Below are 18689 nucleotides of genomic sequence, written 5' to 3'. Positions count from 1 at the left end.
GATAACCCAGAAATAAGTCATAGGTGCGTGTCCCCAGGAAACCACAGGCCGGGAGGGTGAGAGAGGCAGCCTCCAGGCCTTGGCAGGTCACTTCCCGAGCTGTAGTGGAAATGGCTGTGGGTCCTCCTTGACTCGCCCTTGTTCCTGGCAGGAGGGAACCACTCTGGGTACACAGAGGGCCTGCTGCAGAGCCTTGCAACAAGATTCAGCATTTCAAGAACACTCCACTCAATCACTCAGACTTTCCATGGTGGCTTCTCCCCTGGCCAGAAGTGTTCCCTAAGTAGGTTTGAAAACCATATATTCTCTCAGGCTCTTGGGACCATTGTGCAAGTTCCTCGCTTAGTCCCCAAAGCACACTGAATGAGTTTTCATAACTCCCTAGAACATCTGGCTTGCTGCTAGCCCACAGATAGTGATTAAGAGGTTCTGTCTCCATAGATCGCACTCTCACAAGCAGTCAAGTTCCATCTCTCTGGAGGTACACAAAGGAGGGGAGAGCTACGTAACCAAGTAAGAAGGGAGCATGGTGTGATACACACAATAACTTGAAGTCATCAATTCTGGGTCCAAATTATGGCCCTGCTCTATCCTAGCTGTGTGATCTTGGGTAGGTCAGTTAACTGCCATGCATCTCAACCTCTTCACCTATGACAGGAGATGATAATACTGACCTCAGAAAGTGCTTATGAAAAGAAAATAAAATGCTACATCTGAAAGCACCTAACAAAGAGTGTACATGATGTTAACTGAAATGGAATCTCAATTCCGCTCTCCCATCTACACAAGCCACATACGTTCCTTCTCTGTAAAGGAAGTAGCGTCATTCCTTTTCTTTCCCCCAGAAGGCTTTGAGTAATCAAATGAGTCCAAGTCCAGCTAAGGGATGAGAACAAAAGGTAGGAAAGACATTTCATCAGGAAATTGGGCTACTCCTCCACGAGTCAGTAAGATGCAGGAATGCAACTCTCCCTCACAAGGCTTAATAGTAAAACCCAAGGGCAGAGGGACAGGGAGAGCCAGACAGAGGGACAGGGCACTTACTTCCATAAGGGGAGCCAGTGGGGGAGCCATTTAGAAATCCTGGTGACCCTGGAACACCCAGGTTGGCCATAGGGACATTGCTGTAGCCATTCATGCTGTTACTGGAGGTGCTGTAATTAGACTGCTGAGGGGTGGAGCTGGAAGAGTAGCCCCGTGGAGAGATGCTGCTCGTGTTGCGGATGTATCCTGGACGACAAAGAAAAAGGTCAGACAAATGACCCAGTGCACACACACACACACACACACACACACACACACACACAGTGCGGGCCAAATATGACAGCCTAGGTCCACATGGCCCCAGACTATAGATACCCGCAAGTTGACCCTGGGCAGTAGTGGCAAGTCTGCAGTTTGTCTTCAGCCTTTTTATAACTTCCTCTCCCTTCCCCATCCTACACAAGGCCATGTCCCTGATGGTCCCTCCTTCCTCCTCTTCCACATTTGCAGTTAACATCTCTAAGTCATGCCAAGGAATAAATGACTAATGGCAGTGTGCAGTGACATCTCCCAAATATTTCATAGAACACCAGAGCCCTACGAGATGTTAGTGTGTAACACTCAGAAGAGCATTCTATGGTCAAAGAAAGCTTGGCAGATGTTGTGTACTATAGCCATTCCTTGAACATTCGCTTATGAAGAGCCTAGAGCACAAATAAACCAGGTTAACTTTGCTAACCTAGAACTGTAGTGCGGGAAGATCCAATCTGCGAGTGGGATGGGGGAAGGGACGATGAGCCCTCTCCATACTTCTGAAACCCGAGCACAGAGACGTCACCTAATCTATCCTAAAATAAACCATTTTAGATAGCTGTCTCTAAAGTTATTTAAGAAATGACCCAAATTTGAAAAAAAAAAAAAAAGTAATGATATGTCCCACCCATCTTTCTGTAAGAAGAACTCACCCTGGGCATGAGAGTGAGGAATTCCCTTGCAGAGGACGAATGAAATTAGAAATACAACTATCCCAAGGTTAGGGACATCATTAGGAACATTTAGTCCTTTTAAAAAATGATTTGTGATAAATTTAGCACCTTAATAAAATCAACGTCAGTGACAAAAATCTTTACACAATATACTTTACATATAAAAGTACAGCCAACTGTATGAGGGTGTTGCTATATATTTGTATATTAGATGGCACACAAATAGAAGTTACCAAATAAAAGCAAGCCATTCACCCTTGGTTATTAGAAATAGAGAGTTGGGTATAATAAATGATAACAGCAATAACTCAGCTTCCTTCCATTATTCAATCCGATGAGTACAATAGCAGAAATGTACATTTTATTCAAATAATACCTGTAAATCTAGTTTCAGTAAGCCTAAACCCTTATAAATTCATAATAGCCAATCTTGTTCTTAAATATTTCTAATTAAAGAGATTCTGCCTGGTAGCTATAAAGCTCAAAGTCTAACAATACACCACCTATAATGTTAAGATAATCCATTATATGATTGCATTGCTTATCTGGGGACACACTCTTTTGACGGCATATGAATCAAGCTTTAACTCCTTCCATTCCAGGAGAACCAACCTTATAAATGTATAAGATGTTTGAATTTTGACTCTGAGAAAGGTAATACCTTGATTATTTCCTTGTGTTGACTCTGAGATGCTGACTCCAAGCTGGCTGCCATAAGAATTGATGCCCATCATGCCACTGTGAGCCGGAGAGCTAGAGAGTGCTGGGATCTGGCTGGGATTCCTGGGGACACTGTAGAGAGCTTCAGCAATGTCTGCAGCTCGCTTCAAAATGATGTCCTACAAAAGGGCAGGTTGAGGTGAGCATTTTTCTACAGCATGAAGAGTCAAACTCAATAAAGTGCAAGATGTGTGCGTCTAACCTGGTTATTGTGTGGTGTGCCATAGAGGGCCTCCACTAGATCTGCAGCTCTTTTCAACAGCATTTCCTAGAAAAAGAAAAGAAAGGGTGGGCGTATAAGCAAAGGTAAACCCCAAAGGGCAAACACAAAGGAAAACTACAGATAAAAATCCAAAGTCCCAGGGCTGCCCTGTGGCATAGTGGTTAAGTTCGCACGCTCCACCTTGTTGGCCCTGGGTTCACGCGTTCAAACCCTGGATGTGGACTATGCACCCTTATCCAGCCATGCTGTGGCAGGCATCCCATGTACAAAAATAGACGAAGATGGGCACAGATGTTAGCTCAGGTCCAATCTTTCTCAGCAAAAGGAGGAGGATTGGTAGCAGATGTTAGCTCAGGGCTAATCTTCCTTAAAAAAATCCTAAACTCCAGACATCCCCCTAAAAGGTAAAGAATGAGCCAAGGGGTCCTATATTTGTCTTGACAGGTAGAATATAGTTATACACATAAATCCCTCTATAAAGACATTTCTACATGGAATTCATCTTGATAAAATGGCTCCATAAATGGTTGCGCTACCAAAACAAAAAATAACCAAATGAAGGGTGAAGTTGGTTAAAATTAATAATGTCATGGAAGTTCCATTAAAAACTACTTTCAGACCATTCCATTAAAAAATCTGGTACTCTAATTAACCAAACATTCTTTACATGATTGATTGACCTGAGTTTAGCTGCTTGCCAAGGAGTTGTCCAGAGTACTGAAATTATCTTGGCATGCCTTCTGCAAAATTTTATTCTAATAAAGATGAATTATTTCAATAATATTTCCCCCGTTTACTTTAACCAGAGAGAATTAGTAATCAGTAATCCCTTTCCTCTCATTTTGTCTTTTCCACCTCCTGTTTTTAACAGCCTTTTAAATTGCTATTAACCTACTTTCCAGATATCATCTAATTTAATGGTGGGGCTGGGGATTTTTCCAAGAGGAAAATAAAGGTGTGATGTAGAAACAACTGTAGTACTGGAATTTTACTCACAGTACAGAGAAGAGAACATGACATTTTATAACGTGCTTACTTGAAATGCAAAAATAAATGTTAACATTTAATAACATTAATTGAATACCTTATAAATTGACGTATTTTTAAAGCAAGCTAAAATAATAAGCCAGATTCATGACATAATTTCCACAAGCAAGTTCATTTAAAAGTGACGCATTTCACTGAAATTTTATATGGAAGTGTTTTTCACTTTATTAAATATCTGTGTGCACAGTAGGCCCTCAATGAATACTTGATTGTGGATTAATGTGTCCCCGCAATTTTGGGTAATTAAATTATATTTAAATACAAAGGAGTGGGAACTCACACTTTTAAGCAATTACACAAATATTTATTTTCGTAAAGTTGGCAATGTTTTATAAGCCGAATACTCGAAGTGTATCTGTTGTATAGGTCCAAATTTTCAGATTTCATATTTCCTCAGAGATTAACCATAATATATTTCATAGTTAGCAGGTATTTTATGTACACCTTGTATCTAAAGCTTAGCCAAATTTCACAGCCTAATTTAATTTTAAAGAGACTTAATTGCTGGATTTATCTAGGTTTGCTGAAATCCTACAAGAAGGTTACCACATGTCACTTTCTGAAGCGTTTTACCTTGGCTAATCTCTCCGGGTCTCCGGGATGCCTCGGGATGACTTTCTGCAGTCTCTGGAAGCCATAGTCTATGGTGGGTTCATTTAATGCTGAAAAGTAAAAGTCCGCTTTTTGAGTATGTATCCTAGCCATAAAGCAAATTTCTTTATTAAATCTTCCTCAGGTAATAGGAAGGTTCTGATATTATCTAAGAATTGATACATAATGGATACAATCTGTTAAGGAGTTTTGCTATTGGCGTTGGTGAATTCACACTTATAAGTTTGGAATTAATAGTAATTTGGTGTTTTTCCACTGGAATGATATTTCAAAATTTCAGTATTATTACAATTATTTTATCCTTCCTGCCTTAAGTGCACACACACATAATTCTCTGCTCACCCTCAAATAACCAGAAGTATTACACAATCAACCATACCCGTTTCTTATGAGGAAAATAAACTACCTTTATAAGCTTTTCCTTTCTTCCTCCTCTTCTCTTTGCCAAGTATGCCTTTGCCACCTATTAATCCTTTTCTTAAATATCACTTTTTCTTAATTATTTTCACAAATATTTACATTCATACACATATAAACCTTCTGTGAGTTTATTCTCATAAAGCCCCATTCTTATGCGTAACACACTTTCAGAATTTCCAATTATATTTCACTACATGTACTCCATTTAATGTTAGGCTCCACCATACACTGCAAATTCCATAGGAGCAGAACTCATACCTATTTTGTTTTGTGTTCGCATTGTTGAAGACAGTGCCTGGCACATAATAGGCACTTAGCGTCAGCAACTGTGAAATAAGTGAGTGAGGGAGTGATGGACGAATGAATGACATAGTCCAGCATCTCTACTCTGGTAAAGAGCTTTCAGAGCTGATTCTTCTATCCTTTCTTCTTCTTCCTCTCTCCTTTACTTTTCAGAAGTTTGTTGTTTAGATTTTGTGGTGCTAAGATTAATGCATGATCGAAGTAAAGAAAAAAGATACAAAGAATAAAATAATCACCTTACTTCCACTAGGAAGCAGTAAACACAGGAGGGAGTTTTTTAATTTTCCTTTTTGCATATATGTTTTATGAATATTTATTGCTATTATTCTAACTATCAAAGCAACACCTTTTGTTTAAGAAATTATAAAAAATTTTATAAAAAATATATTAAAAATTTTAAATATAGAAGTAAAAATAAAATCCTTCATAATCTCAACATTTTAGAGATGATCTGGGTTAACAATTTTGCTTATATCCTTCCAGATTTAAACACACACACATAACTTAAAATTATTCAGAGATATACTATTCACACTGTTACATAACCTACTTTTTATCCATTTAACAATATATCAAACTTTTCCCCAGGTTATTAAATATTCTTTTATAACATTATTTAAAATTCTTGCATATTTTTCATGACATGGGCTATAATTTATCTAAGTGGCTTCCTAATGTTTGGCATTTAACGTAATCCTAATTTCTCTTTATTATAAAAATCAGAGCAATAATTATCCTTTGTGCATAACTTTAATTATTTCAATTGGAAGATTCCAGGAATTAGAATTACTGGACCAAGAATTATGACTTATTTTTAAGGCCTTTCACACATACTGTCAAATCATCCCTCAGAAGGATAGACAAACTTTTATTCCCTCCAGCAATGCATGTGATCATTTTAACTTACATTTCTGTATTCATGAGTGAGGTTGAAGAATTTTTCCTTATATTTGCTGATTATTTTAATTTCTTCTTTTATGAACTGCTTATTAATACTTCCTGCACTCTTTTCTATTGGGGATTAGTCTTTTTTTGCTTGTAAAAACATTTTATTAATATTTTGAACACTCTGACTGTCACCATGTTACAGTATCATACCCCAATTCGCCCTTCGGCATTACATATAGAGAGACCATCCCAACTCCAGGATCTGGTACGTACACACACATACGTGTGTGTGTGTTTGCAAAAACAGACATATACATACAGATATGAATTCTTCTTCTTTCAGTCCACCAATAAAATGTGTACTGCTCATCACATAGGTAATAAGGTTTTTGTTTTTCATTTTATTTTTCGCTATGCATCTCACGTTTTGTTGTTTTTCTTGTGAATGTGATTACTCCCTCATCACATTTTCTAAGTTTTACTAGCACCAAGAAACACTTTGGGCTTTTATATGTCTGTGCAGGCAGTGTACATGAGGGTAGTTTGTGGCAGTACATGGTGTAGCCATTAAGGGAATCAGCTCTAGAGTCAAACAGATCTTGGGTTTGAATTTCAGCTTCACCATTAATTTCCGTAAGCTTCTGTTTAAAATCCTTCTCATGGGTTTGCTGTCAAAATTAAATAAAAACAATGTATATAATGCCCTCAGCACAGTTCTCGGCACATAAAAGATCTTCACCAATGGTAGCTGTCAGTTATTTTGTAACCAAACCCCTGACAGATGTCACTATTTTTTTCTGTTCATTCTTAGGCTTGCACACTCATAGCATCTATGTATAATGAGCATTTTGTCTCCTTTTGACAGGTATATTAATCCCACTTAGTTCTTTTAATACCATCTTGTGTTGGCTAAAACATCTAAGTGTCTAAAATGAGGATCATGGTGGATATTCTTGCTGTTTTTCCTCTAAATGAGAATGACACTAACATTTCATCACCAAATGTGGTGTTGGCTATTTGAGATAGATATTGTTACTATCCTTCAATAAGGGCTTTTATCAGGACTTGTTAGAATTTTTAGAAAATTACAATCATGAATTTTCTCCTTTGACCAATTTATATTGTATTTTATAATAGATTTCCCAATATTTCAAAATTAAACGTTTACTCATGGAGGCGGTATATAATTTGCCTAAGATATTTCTGGATTCAATTTGTTAATATTTTCTAAAGACTACTGATATGAGGATTAAATCAATTAAGTTACTGAGAATTGTGCCTGGCACATATTGGGCACTCAACAAATGTTAGTTATCATTGTTGCTGGGGATTTATGTGTTCATATTAATAATTGGGATTATGTGCGTGGTGTTGTCCAGCTTCCGATTGATTTTTATTCCATACTAGTCTTGAAAAACAAATTGAGAAGCTTTCTATATTTTATCCAATGCTCTATAAAACTTATATAGCATGGATGTTACCTCTTGACTAAAAGTTTGAAAGAACTCCAGTGAAATTGCTCTTGTCAAGATCATCAATAACATTTTAGCAAAATCAAGAGGAATTTTTCCATTCTTATCTTAAACTCAGCTTAGCACTTGACATTGGAAATACTCTCTTGCTGGAAATACTTCCACCCATTGGCTTTCCTGAACTCGCAGTGCCCTGTTTCACTCCCACCTCTCCAGCCATGCCATCTCAGCCTACTTTGAGGACTGCTCACCCTCTGTCCATCTGGCAAATGCTGATGCTCTCACTACTGTTGCCCAGGCAGTCTTCTGCTTGACATTCTCCCTTGGTGACCTCATCAGTGTCCCGATGATTTCTATGTCAAGCTACATCCTATCACAAATCTTCATCTCCAGTCCAGACAGTTTGCCTGAGATTCAGGCTTATCTATCAACTATTGGCTGAAACCTTCCACCTGGATGGCCCACAGACTCCTCCCACTTAAGATGTCCCGAGTTCATGTGATTCTCAGTGAACAGCCGTCACCCACCAGACTGCCAACCAGAAACCTTGGGCTCATTCTTTATTTCTCAATATCATTTGTATTTTTCTAGAAAAATTGTGCATTTCATCAAGATTTTAAATGTTTTAGCATAGATTCTGCATGGTACTTGTTTAAAATTTCGAATCTCCTATTTATGGCTCACCCCTCCTCCCACCCTCACTTGGTTATAACTTTCTGAATAGTTATATTTATAATTTTGTCTTCCTTTTGTTCCAAAGAAAATATCCTAAAATCTCTAGGTGGGTTTGGTATTAAATTGTTAATTATTTATTCTAGTTAATTGCACTATATTAAAAAAGGTGGCCTACAGAATGTCTGCCTTTTGGAATTTATTAAATTCTTTGTAAATTAACACATATTAGTCTTGTGTGTGTTCCATGGGTAATGCTTTAAAAGTATTATTTAGGATATCTTTTGATCATATTATTTAACATATTTTATACCTAATTACTACTATAAATTTATCCCTCCTCATTCTCCTCGTATTTCTAATAGTTTTTTTTAATGCATATGCTTTTCTCTAATGATAAGGAAGACATTCTATTTTAATTTAAAGCAATACCTTTACATTTCTCTAAAAATATTTTATTTTTTCTAATTATTTGAGTCTGTCGAGCACTCCACATATAAGGAATTTTGGCTACCTTTAATTTCCCCACCTCATACCCTCCCGTTTTACATTTCTGTTTATAGTTTATCATCTTCAGCTGATATTACTTTTATTAGATTTTCTATGATCTGTATCTTTTAGACATTAATTTTCATCTTTATCTTAAGCTGTATCATCGTATTAACAATAATTTAGATACTCAATATTAACTCTGCTGACCAATAGCGCTGTGATACCGTAACTTTTCCATGTTTGCATTCTTCATTGACTCAATTCTCCAGCAGTTAGGTGACATCAGTAAGAATAAGAGATGAATTCTATTGGTGCCCTTGAAATAAATCCCCAGCAACGATGGTAACTGACACTTGGTAAGTGCTCCTGTGAATAGGAGCACATCTTCTGTTTTCCTCACACATAAGTGACAACTTTTCTGGATACAGAATTGTTAAGTATATTCTTTTCCATTCAAGATCAAGTTTCTGCTCGTGTTGCTTATTCTCACTGTTTAAGGTGGGGACAGAGGAGGCCGAGGGGTTTGTCAGGGTCTCCTCCATCACTTCCTGGCCCTGCCGTCCTTTCTCAGGAGGGAATGACAAGTCCAGCTTTCGCAAGTCCTCCAACACAACCCTGTCTGCACACACCAGCTCAGTGCCACAGAATTTCTGGCATATTGATGACACCACTGAGCTTCAAGCATGAATGTCAGATTTCTCTTTTTCTTTATGTTTTCTTGAAAATACCCTCTGCTGTATTCTGGGGGTGGGACAGCTTAAACGCTTGCACTCGCATTACTATCTTACCCAGAAACATGTGAGAATAGCTGGGTTTGTGAGGGAATTCTTCTGTAAACATTTTTTCCCACTTAGCATTATAATGTCAGCAATTTTTGAAGTGTTTTTCTTTAATAACAGGATTTTGAGTGGCTATAATATTTAATAATGAAAATCGTGGTTGCCACTGTTCGAATTTACTGAAGGCGTACTATACCACGGCCATGATGCTAAGCCGTTTACATACATTAGCTCATTTAACCCTCATTACAACCCCATGACATGGGTTTGCTCCCCATTCTAAGCGCAGTTGTAGGCAGTAAAGGTGAGATCTGCAGCCTGGTTTCCCTAACTCCAAGGCCTGTGCTCTTGACCTTTTCTGCTGTAGAACTAGAGATGCTGTTCCAAGCCCCAGCCGGAGGTACCAGCCCCTGAGCCAAAGGCTGCCCCTCTGGACTTAGCTACTGGCCTGGAGCTGGTGAACAGCAGAGAAAGTGTTGAAAAGTGGCCATGCCACTCTCTGCTTCCTCTCATCCCCTCCCTGCACCCCTTTGCAGCCCTCCGTGTTCCCCCCCCCACTGCCCCCGCCATCAGCTTCTAGCTAAGGGCCGCAGGTCTGGAGAGTGAAGCCGGCTGCCAGGGTTGCCTGACTTCTCAGTCATGAGTGTGGGGGAAGGCCCCATTTGGTATCAATCAACAAACATAAACAGCTGCCTGGTGCCGCAGGGCGAACAGACTTGGTGACAAAATGTTCTAAATCAATCATTGCCTCATCTTTTTTCAAATATGCAGCATTTTGTTACCTAAGGTACCAATTTTCTTGAGAATTTTCTTGAGAGAGAGGTTCTCTCTCACCAGAGCTCTAGTGGTCCACCCGCAGACCCACCGCTCATCTCCTTATTCCTTGCCCTTCCTTCTGCTCACAGAGGAATTCTCTAAAGCTGGGCTCTCATCAGCACACAGAGGTGGCATGGAGATGGTGGTTTCTCTTTCAGAGAATTTCTCACACATTTGTACCCACTGTTCTCCCCTACTGGGAGACAAGACCAGGACACAAGAGTAACGCCTGGCTGATATTGCCTGCCCTCCCCTCCTCATTCTCCCCATGTTAGAAATAGCAGACTATCTTGACCACCGTGGGTTAGCAATTCATGTTTTAAACTGAATAAGCAGATTAGGCATACCCATCTATTCCTTATGTTGATTGCTTTTTGGCAGGCCCCCACCAGACTTCACAGGGATAAACTGTGGGATAAGTTATGTGTGCATGCAAGATGAGAAAGACTGTAGTGGAACACACTGTCGTCTATATCACACGTGTACACACGCGCGCGCACACACACACACTTTCATTTAGCAGGAGCACTTCTGAAGTAAAAGTCATAAAGTTGAAACTGTTCAGACAACACCAAATTGTAATAGGAAAAGTCAGTCAATCCCTCAAGTGTTCAACCTTCAAAATATCAAGGTTGGGTTAGACAACTTCGACTTTGGTTCCAAACTGACTTCCCAACTGACCAGTTGTTTTTACATCCTATAGCTTCAGCCTCACCTGGAATCCCAGCGTCCCTGCTCCCTACCTCCCTGGGTGTTCTCTGACTCTTTAGGCCTGGTGTGAGCCAAGTAAACCTCAATTAGCTAATGAGGTGCCCAAGACCAACACCAAGACTGTCTCTAAGGGCCAAACAGATCATTAACCACCATCATCAATGTGAATTTACAACCTCTCCTACCACATGGAGTGCGGGGGTGCTGTGAAGTTCTGCCAACCCCTCAGCTGGCTGACAGGGACACAGAGAAATGCTGGCAAGGCAAAAACAGAGTAAATTAAAAATATGCTTCGATCTATAGGCTCTGTTTATCTATGTCTTTCTTTAGTAACATAACATTAAGGTAAAAGGTCATTTCCCCACTGAAATATAATTTATATTTACCTTTTATTAAATAATTATGGCATGGCATGAAGTTAAATATTACAGAAGCTAATCAAGGGGGAATTCAATAGAGAAAACTCAGACATGAGAATTTCGTCTTTGCTATACATAGAATGTCTTAATCCTCCACTGGGAGTCATTCGGGTTTGCTTAAGGAGTTTAATAATACACATTTCAACTGCCACAGAATCTAAATCCCATTTGGATCAGCCTTGGAAAAACTTTCATCAATACCTTGAGATTTCATAATATTTCTCCTGAGAGCCTGGATCTTATGTGTCATTTCTCATTTTGATTGCGGGTGTAATATATGAGGTTACTTAAATATCTTAGACCCAACAAATAGATATAAACTATAAGCAATGTGAGAAGGTTTTCTTTTATAAGTAAATAGTATTAAAAAAATATCTATTGGGGGGCTGGCCCCGTGGCCGAGTGGTTACGTTCGCACGCTCCGCTGCAGGCGGCCCAGTGTTTCGTCGGTTCGAGTCCTCGGCGCGGACATGGCACTGCTCGTCAGACCACGTTGAGGCAGCGTCCCACATGCCACAACTAGAGGAACCCACAACGAAGAATACACAACTATGTACCGGGGGGCTTTGGGGAGAAAAAGGAAAAAATAAAATCTTTAAAAAAAAAAAATCTATTGGGAACTACTCATTAAAAAAAAAGGCTGGCTGGTGCTCAGTATTAATTTTCCCAAAGGGTTGGTGAAATGTAAAAATTCTATATGATTTTTTCTTCCCTTCAGAGGGGGCACAGGGACCAGATAATGCTTACTCCAGCTTATGCCTCTACTTCTGTTTCCCCAAAATTTACGGGACACTGGCTAACGTGGAAAGGGGACTCTTTGATAGAGTCTTGGTCAACCCTCAATAAAGTCAGCATTGACATTGCAGGCAGGCGGTCATTTATGCCCTTGACCAACAGGAGTCCTGATCACAAAGACGGCAACGTCAAGGGCCGGTAGAGTTCCTTTGCAGAAATTTGAGAGGAGATGAATAAGACAGTGGGATGAGGGAAGATCTGAGTGCTCTTCTGGCTGCCGCTCTGGGATGTTGGCCTGGGGTTCAGCTTTCCTCACTAATAAGTCTTCAATTGGAGCCTAGGATCATTGTGGAGTCTGTGGATGGCCATGAAGAGGCTGATAAAAGTCTAGAAAGTCTGAGCCTAGCTGTGTATTTGCACATATGTGCATTTATTTGCAGCAAAAGCTTTTCACTTTTACCAGATGTGTACAGAGCCAACAGAACTGGAGGATCTTTCCAGTACTAACTCTAAACCCCAAACTTCTCCAAGCATAAAGACAACAATGGAAAAGAACCCTGCTCAAGAAACCTAAAATCTATGTAATGTGACTGCCAGATAAACAGCAGATCAGAAGGTGGACTCTGATGTGCAAGCAGAGGAGAAAACATGCCTCAGAAATACCTCTCCATGTGGCTCTGGTCAAAAACACACTGTCTGTCAACAGGACAGGAAGGTGTCCTAGCTTGAGGAGGAATTTAAATACATGCAGACTGGCCCCTGCCCTCACGCCCCCTTTAGGACTTCTCCATGCTGCTCTTCCTTCACAGTGTCTATGTTCTCAAAGTGCTGTGATCATACATATTGGCTCCAAGGGGTCTCCTCCTTTGTGCTGTGATTTGGGCTCCTCTCTCTTCTTTCTCTTTCTCCCAATTTCCTGGTTCAATCATCTACCTTCTGCCCGACTCTTTATATCTCCAACATTCAAAGGCTATGTTCAATTAGCATTTAATGCTCCCGAGTTAAGTTTTTTCATAGCGTTTGAGGGTGTGATGGAGATAAAGCTGGCCTGGCCTGGGATCTGCCTTAGTTCCTGACCCTGGCCAACTACACCACCTTCAGGGCTAGGTGGACTTTGGCTTATTTCTCTGAAAAGACAAAAGGTCAAGCTAAATGGCCTCCAAGACCCCTTGTAAGCTCTTGCATTATATGATTCTAAGACTATTTATTTGGAGTGGTCAATGTCTGCTTTGAGAAGTAGAGATGGGTAGGGTTGAATCCATGGGCTGTTGAATTCAACAGTCATTGCTACATTGAAATCTCTCCCCACATTCGTTTGTTTCAATGAAGCAAAAGTTCAGTGTCACCAATTAAAAAAAAAAATGAACAAAGATAATATAGGAACACGTTATGAAGAGGTGGTACCTGCCTTTGTGGATACAGGAACCAGAACACGCAGTGAGAACTAGCCGTGCACAGTGAAAGATTAGACAGAAGCCTTTGATATTTAATTTTAAATGAAATATTAATTTAATATTTAATTACGCTTTGGTTTCAAGAAAAACTGCAGCAGCAAGACAGATTGTTTGAAGAAGGGAGTAATATACATGGTTAAGGAGACAACTGTAAAAATTAAAGATAAATTTCAAGGGTAAATCTAAATGCCACAATGGAGCAGTTATGAATATGTGCACACTCTCCGTAATGTGTATTTAGAATATTATAGCTGAGAGCACCGGGCCATTAAGGGGCTGGGGCGTCTCTAGCGAAACAACAGCCCCGTATTGCAGGGCTTCCAACGGAGACGTCGTTCCTCAGACTCAGCTGAATGACGGATCTGAATTTCAGGAGAGGTGGGGCTGGAGGCAACTTCAGTAAAACTACAGGCTACCAGGAGGGCCGTTGATTCAATCTGTTTCCAGTGTGAACAGGGAACAATTGTACTCGGGCCAGTTTTTGATGTCTGAATAGGGTATTTTTAACTAAAAATCAGATTCATTTCTTAAATGGGATTTTTTTTTTCCAGGATAATGCTATTAAAAAAAAGAAAGAAATGTGAAGTGGATGAGCTATTAACATTTGCGATCCAGCTTGCACATCTGTGCAGTGCAGCTTTATGAAAGGAGGACCCCACACCCTGTGCTGAGCCTCAGCAAGGAGACTGTTCAGGTATGATTTGGGGGTTTGTGGAAAACTCTAGGCCTCCCATTTCTCCTCCCAACTGCTGCCTGTTCTTGGTCATTTTCTTGTTAACACTGTCTCCCAAATAATGAACAGGGTATGCAGTCAAATGCATTTGTTTGTGCTATAGTAAAAGATAAAAGTGTTCTGACATGAATTCTTTGGTTTCTCGGTGTGTCTCGATTAGCCAGGCTGTTTCGCCAACTGCTAAATTCAGCCACACACCTTGGGAAGCAGCTCCTCTGCCTGCACTGAGCCAGCCGGCCCAGTCTCTCTTCTGCTCTTCCTCATCCTCCTTTGAAACTCTGCTGCCCCTGCACCCCACCTGCAGAGTCCATGTTCTCAGACTGCCTCTGCCCTGTCTGTCACCTATAAAACCCTGATTTGTCACCTAGACCCAGATATTAAGGGCAGAACATGGCAGGGCTTAGAAAAAGAATTTACCTTTTACAGAAGAGAAGACATGCAAAAAAAGTCCACCCTTGTTCAAACAGCTGTGAGGGAGGGAGCCACCCAGAAGTTGTCCCAGACTTCTACCACTGTGTGTCCCTCTGCCAAACGTTTACAAAGAGAATTTTGCTTATATTTCTATACAAAACACTTTGCATATCTGTATCATTTCATCTTTCCAGTAAGATAAAGTCTTCCTATTTTTTAGGTTAGAAAACCGAGGCCAAGAATGGTTAAGTGATTTGCCGGAACATTGGGTCTCAACTCCAGGCCTCTAAACTCTGTGTCACTCATTGCCTGTGTCCCTCAATGCTAAATTCTCTGAAGTGTAATTACAAAGTGGAGTTTGTACTCCTTTGCCTTCTGCAACTTCAGTTTCTCATGGAGAGGATAATTTCCAGGACTTCTAAGGAATTCAAAGCCCTTCATAGGCTCTAAGCCTGTCATATCACACTGAAATAGAAATCTCCCATTTTGTCATCTGGAACCCCAGGGTGAGGGTGAGGCATCGTCTGAGCCCCCTCCATGCTCACTGGCCAGGCCTACCTTCTGCATGCTTCCTCAGAGTAACAGGCAGAGAGCCAAGGCCATCGGCATCTGCCAAGTAAAACTACCAGACGAAGCCAAACACATGGCCTTGGTGTAATTTCTTCAAAGATGCTCTACAATATAGCTAAGTAGTACAGGTTAGTGGTTAAGAGCACAACCTTGGAATAAGTCAGCTGGGAGAGGACCTAGCTTGCTGCCTTAGGTGGCCAGATTCTCATTTGTAAAGCTGAGCTACTAACAGAACCATCATAATGGCAAAAAGTGGTCATTATAGGAGTTCATAAGACAGGCATGGTCCTATGTGGTCAGTAGATGACAGATGTGGTAACTGAATTATCATTTTTTTCTTACTAGTTTTATCAGATGGTAGAACTTATAGGAGACTTCTTAACGAGCAATCAAATGTTTAGCCCAGATTCTTCAAAGAGCCACAGGAACAATGCTGACAAGGTGTTCTTATCTACCCCCACAGCCTCAATGACTTGCCATCAGCTCTCGCATCCTGACTTTTCACTGGTTTCTGTGGATGGTGCAGATTTTACAATTATAGACAATGGCAATTCCGCCCCCAAATGCCTTGCTCCAGACATTCTCTCCCCTCATCCTCAAGACAGCCAAGAAGTTCCTGCACAACCAATAACTGTGGTCCCACTGGGCGCCTCTAACAGAATTATTTTTTCTGCACTTCCAGTTCTCTGTGGAAAAATCTGTGAGAGGAGTAGAGGATCTCCTCCCCTCCAAGCCTGGGCTGGCACACCGCCTCTAGTTCTCAAACTAGACAGAGGCAATTGGACCCTTCCTGATGAGCTGTATTCTCATGTGGATCTCTCAATTCTGCAGCAGCAAGCTACACTTTAGCAAACGACGGTTAGAGGAAAATAGACCTGCAAAGTCACACATGTGAAGAAAATGTGTTGTTTTTCAGAGCCCTGATGTTGTTTATGCTGTACTTGGCAGCAACAACCATGGGGAGCTGATTACTGCCTTTTGGATAATTATACCAGGTAAGTTAGATCTAATAGGCTTGGGTTTATTATGCTAGTGCGTCCTTGGATACGGGAACCGTCAACGGTTGGACCAGGAACCACAGCACGTGTATGGTGGAGTAGGGGCTAAAGGAGGGGAGGTTGGCTACAGCCTCTCTTCCTACCTCCTGCTTTTTGAGTCTCCTTCTAGAAAGTTCCACCTAAGAGAAAATACTATTGTGTTCATGGTGTGATGACTCGGTCTCATAAGAACTGCCCCATGTGTGGAGTACTTTACAAGCCAGAAAGTCTCCAGAGCAACCTGGTGAGCAGAATCCAGGTTTCCCAAACTCATTTCTTTGTTTAAAATACAGATTCCCAGACCCTCCCAGAAGAGCAAGATTCAGTATGTCTGGAATGGGGCCAAGCATGATTCTCATGTTCAGCTAAATTAGGGAAACACCTATGGGTAATAGTATAATTAGTACCAGAGCTTAACAGATGAAGAAAGCGAGGCTAGATAGGTTAGGTGACTCGAAGAAAGGACAAACAAGTCATTGACGACACGGCTGGCGTCCAAAAGCAAGTCTTCTGGCTGAGTCCAGTGCGTCTCCTCTTAGACCCCATCCTACGCTGGGTGCTCACTCTGTCCCCACTAAAGTCCTCTGGGTTTCAAGTTTTTCTTTTCCCCTGGAATCAAGATGATATTCTCCACCTCCGCAGCAGAGCTGAGCATTTTGTCCAGGCCTACGGCGGTCCCTGGTACTCTACCCTGCAGCTAAGCACTGGATGCGGGACTGGAGGGGCTGATCCCCAAGATGCTCAGGAGGCCAGGATGGCTGGAACGCGAAGAGGTCTCTGTGTCGCCTCCCAGGGAGAAGGCTCCCCATGATCTCCAGGCTCGCTGCAGGTAGGCCTCAGCTCTGGGCAGAGAAGCCGCAGCTTCAGTCACCCGGCGAAGCCACGGTCTTTCTAGCCGTTGGACTAAGATGCCCAACAGGTTGTAAATTAGCTTTCCACGTCAGTGGCTGCTTGTTGAGTGGGCAAGACAAGAGGCCACCAATCTATTTCCTGTGATGTCTAGAACCCTCCATGGATAACATCAGCCACTTGTCTTCATCGGCCTGAGTCGCATTGGGCCCAGTAACCTCAACGTGGAAGTTTTTAGAGAAAGTCACCAGCCTCCTGAGCCATCCTGGACAGTGTTTGTATTTCTGTCTCTTCTCTGATTGTGAAAGAATGTACTACCACATCCCCACCCTTCTCACCCCATCCGCCTCCCAAGGTCCTTCCTTCTCAAAGGCAGGCTTCTGGGAGAAGCTTCACTGCTCCCCTGGCTGTGAATACTTTCCTTGTACCTGAGGGATCATGTTTACCAATGCATGCTGCTTCAGTATTTAAACGTGTGACATTAGATTTTTTGTATCATATTTTCTTCATTTAATTTTTAATTAAAAACTGCTTAATTTTATTAGAAAATAATAAATAAAAGTAAGCAAAATGAAAAAAATTAAATAATAACACCAACACCCAGAAACCACCATTGTCATCATCTTGGTATGCAGCCTTCCATACCTTACTTGGGTTTTTTACACAACTATTCTTTTTTCATATATATAAAAACTGGACCATACTGTGCATACAGTTTTGAAGCTTTTTTTTAACCTGTGTCACAGACATCTTTCATGTAACTAAATATCCATCCACAGCATTACTTTTAATGCCTAAAAAGTGTTTCAGTGTAAGGGTGTTCCATTATTTATTTAACGAGTTCCCTAATGGACACTAAGGATGTTTTCAATTTTTCACTACTATAAAGTGTTCCAATGAACAGACTTAAGACAAATTCAGACATGTCCTAAGTATACATTCCTAAAAGTAGAACTGTTGGCTCAAAGGGTACATACATTTTTAAGGTGAGTACCATCAAGCGACTCTCCTGGAGCCACCTACCTTCCTACAGTGTGTGTTAGGAAGTCCCCACTTTCTTCTAGTTTTGCCAACCTGGGTATTTTCATTTGTTTAAAAGAAAATTGTCAACTTGCTAGGGAAAAAACATTATCCTACAGTTGCCTTAATCTACATTTATTTGATTATTAATGTGCTTGAGATTTTTGAAAATATGTTTATCGTTTACTTGTATTCCTTCCTGAATTGACTCCTGACGTTCCTCGCCAGCTTTTAATTTAGGTGTTTTTCTTTTTCTCCTTAATTTGTAAGATATCTAACGTTCACCTCTTTATCCACAATGTGTAACCTAGTGGTTGACAAGTAGTAAGCCTAAAA

At 40.7% G+C, this 18689-nt stretch overlaps 1 protein-coding gene across 1 annotated transcript in view; it reads right to left on the bottom strand.

Moving 5' to 3' along the window:
- EBF2 (EBF transcription factor 2) overlaps window positions 1–18689 on the bottom strand; it is a 185595-nt gene that overhangs the window by 14535 nt on the left and 152371 nt on the right. The window contains exons 11-14 of the mRNA XM_014845406.3: window positions 4534–4622; window positions 2893–2958; window positions 2632–2809; window positions 1045–1230 (exon numbers count right to left, since the gene is read on the bottom strand). Coding sequence (XP_014700892.1) covers window positions 1045–1230; window positions 2632–2809; window positions 2893–2958; window positions 4534–4622 — 519 coding nt within the window. The remainder of the gene's footprint in view (window positions 1–1044; window positions 1231–2631; window positions 2810–2892; window positions 2959–4533; window positions 4623–18689) is intronic.

Source organism: Equus asinus, chromosome 3 (assembly GCF_041296235.1).
Source record: "Equus asinus isolate D_3611 breed Donkey chromosome 3, EquAss-T2T_v2, whole genome shotgun sequence".
In the NCBI taxonomy this organism is placed as follows: domain Eukaryota; kingdom Metazoa; phylum Chordata; class Mammalia; order Perissodactyla; family Equidae; genus Equus; species Equus asinus.
The sequence above is the reverse complement of the archived record's forward strand: the minus strand, read 5'-3'. Positions and strand labels throughout refer to the sequence as shown.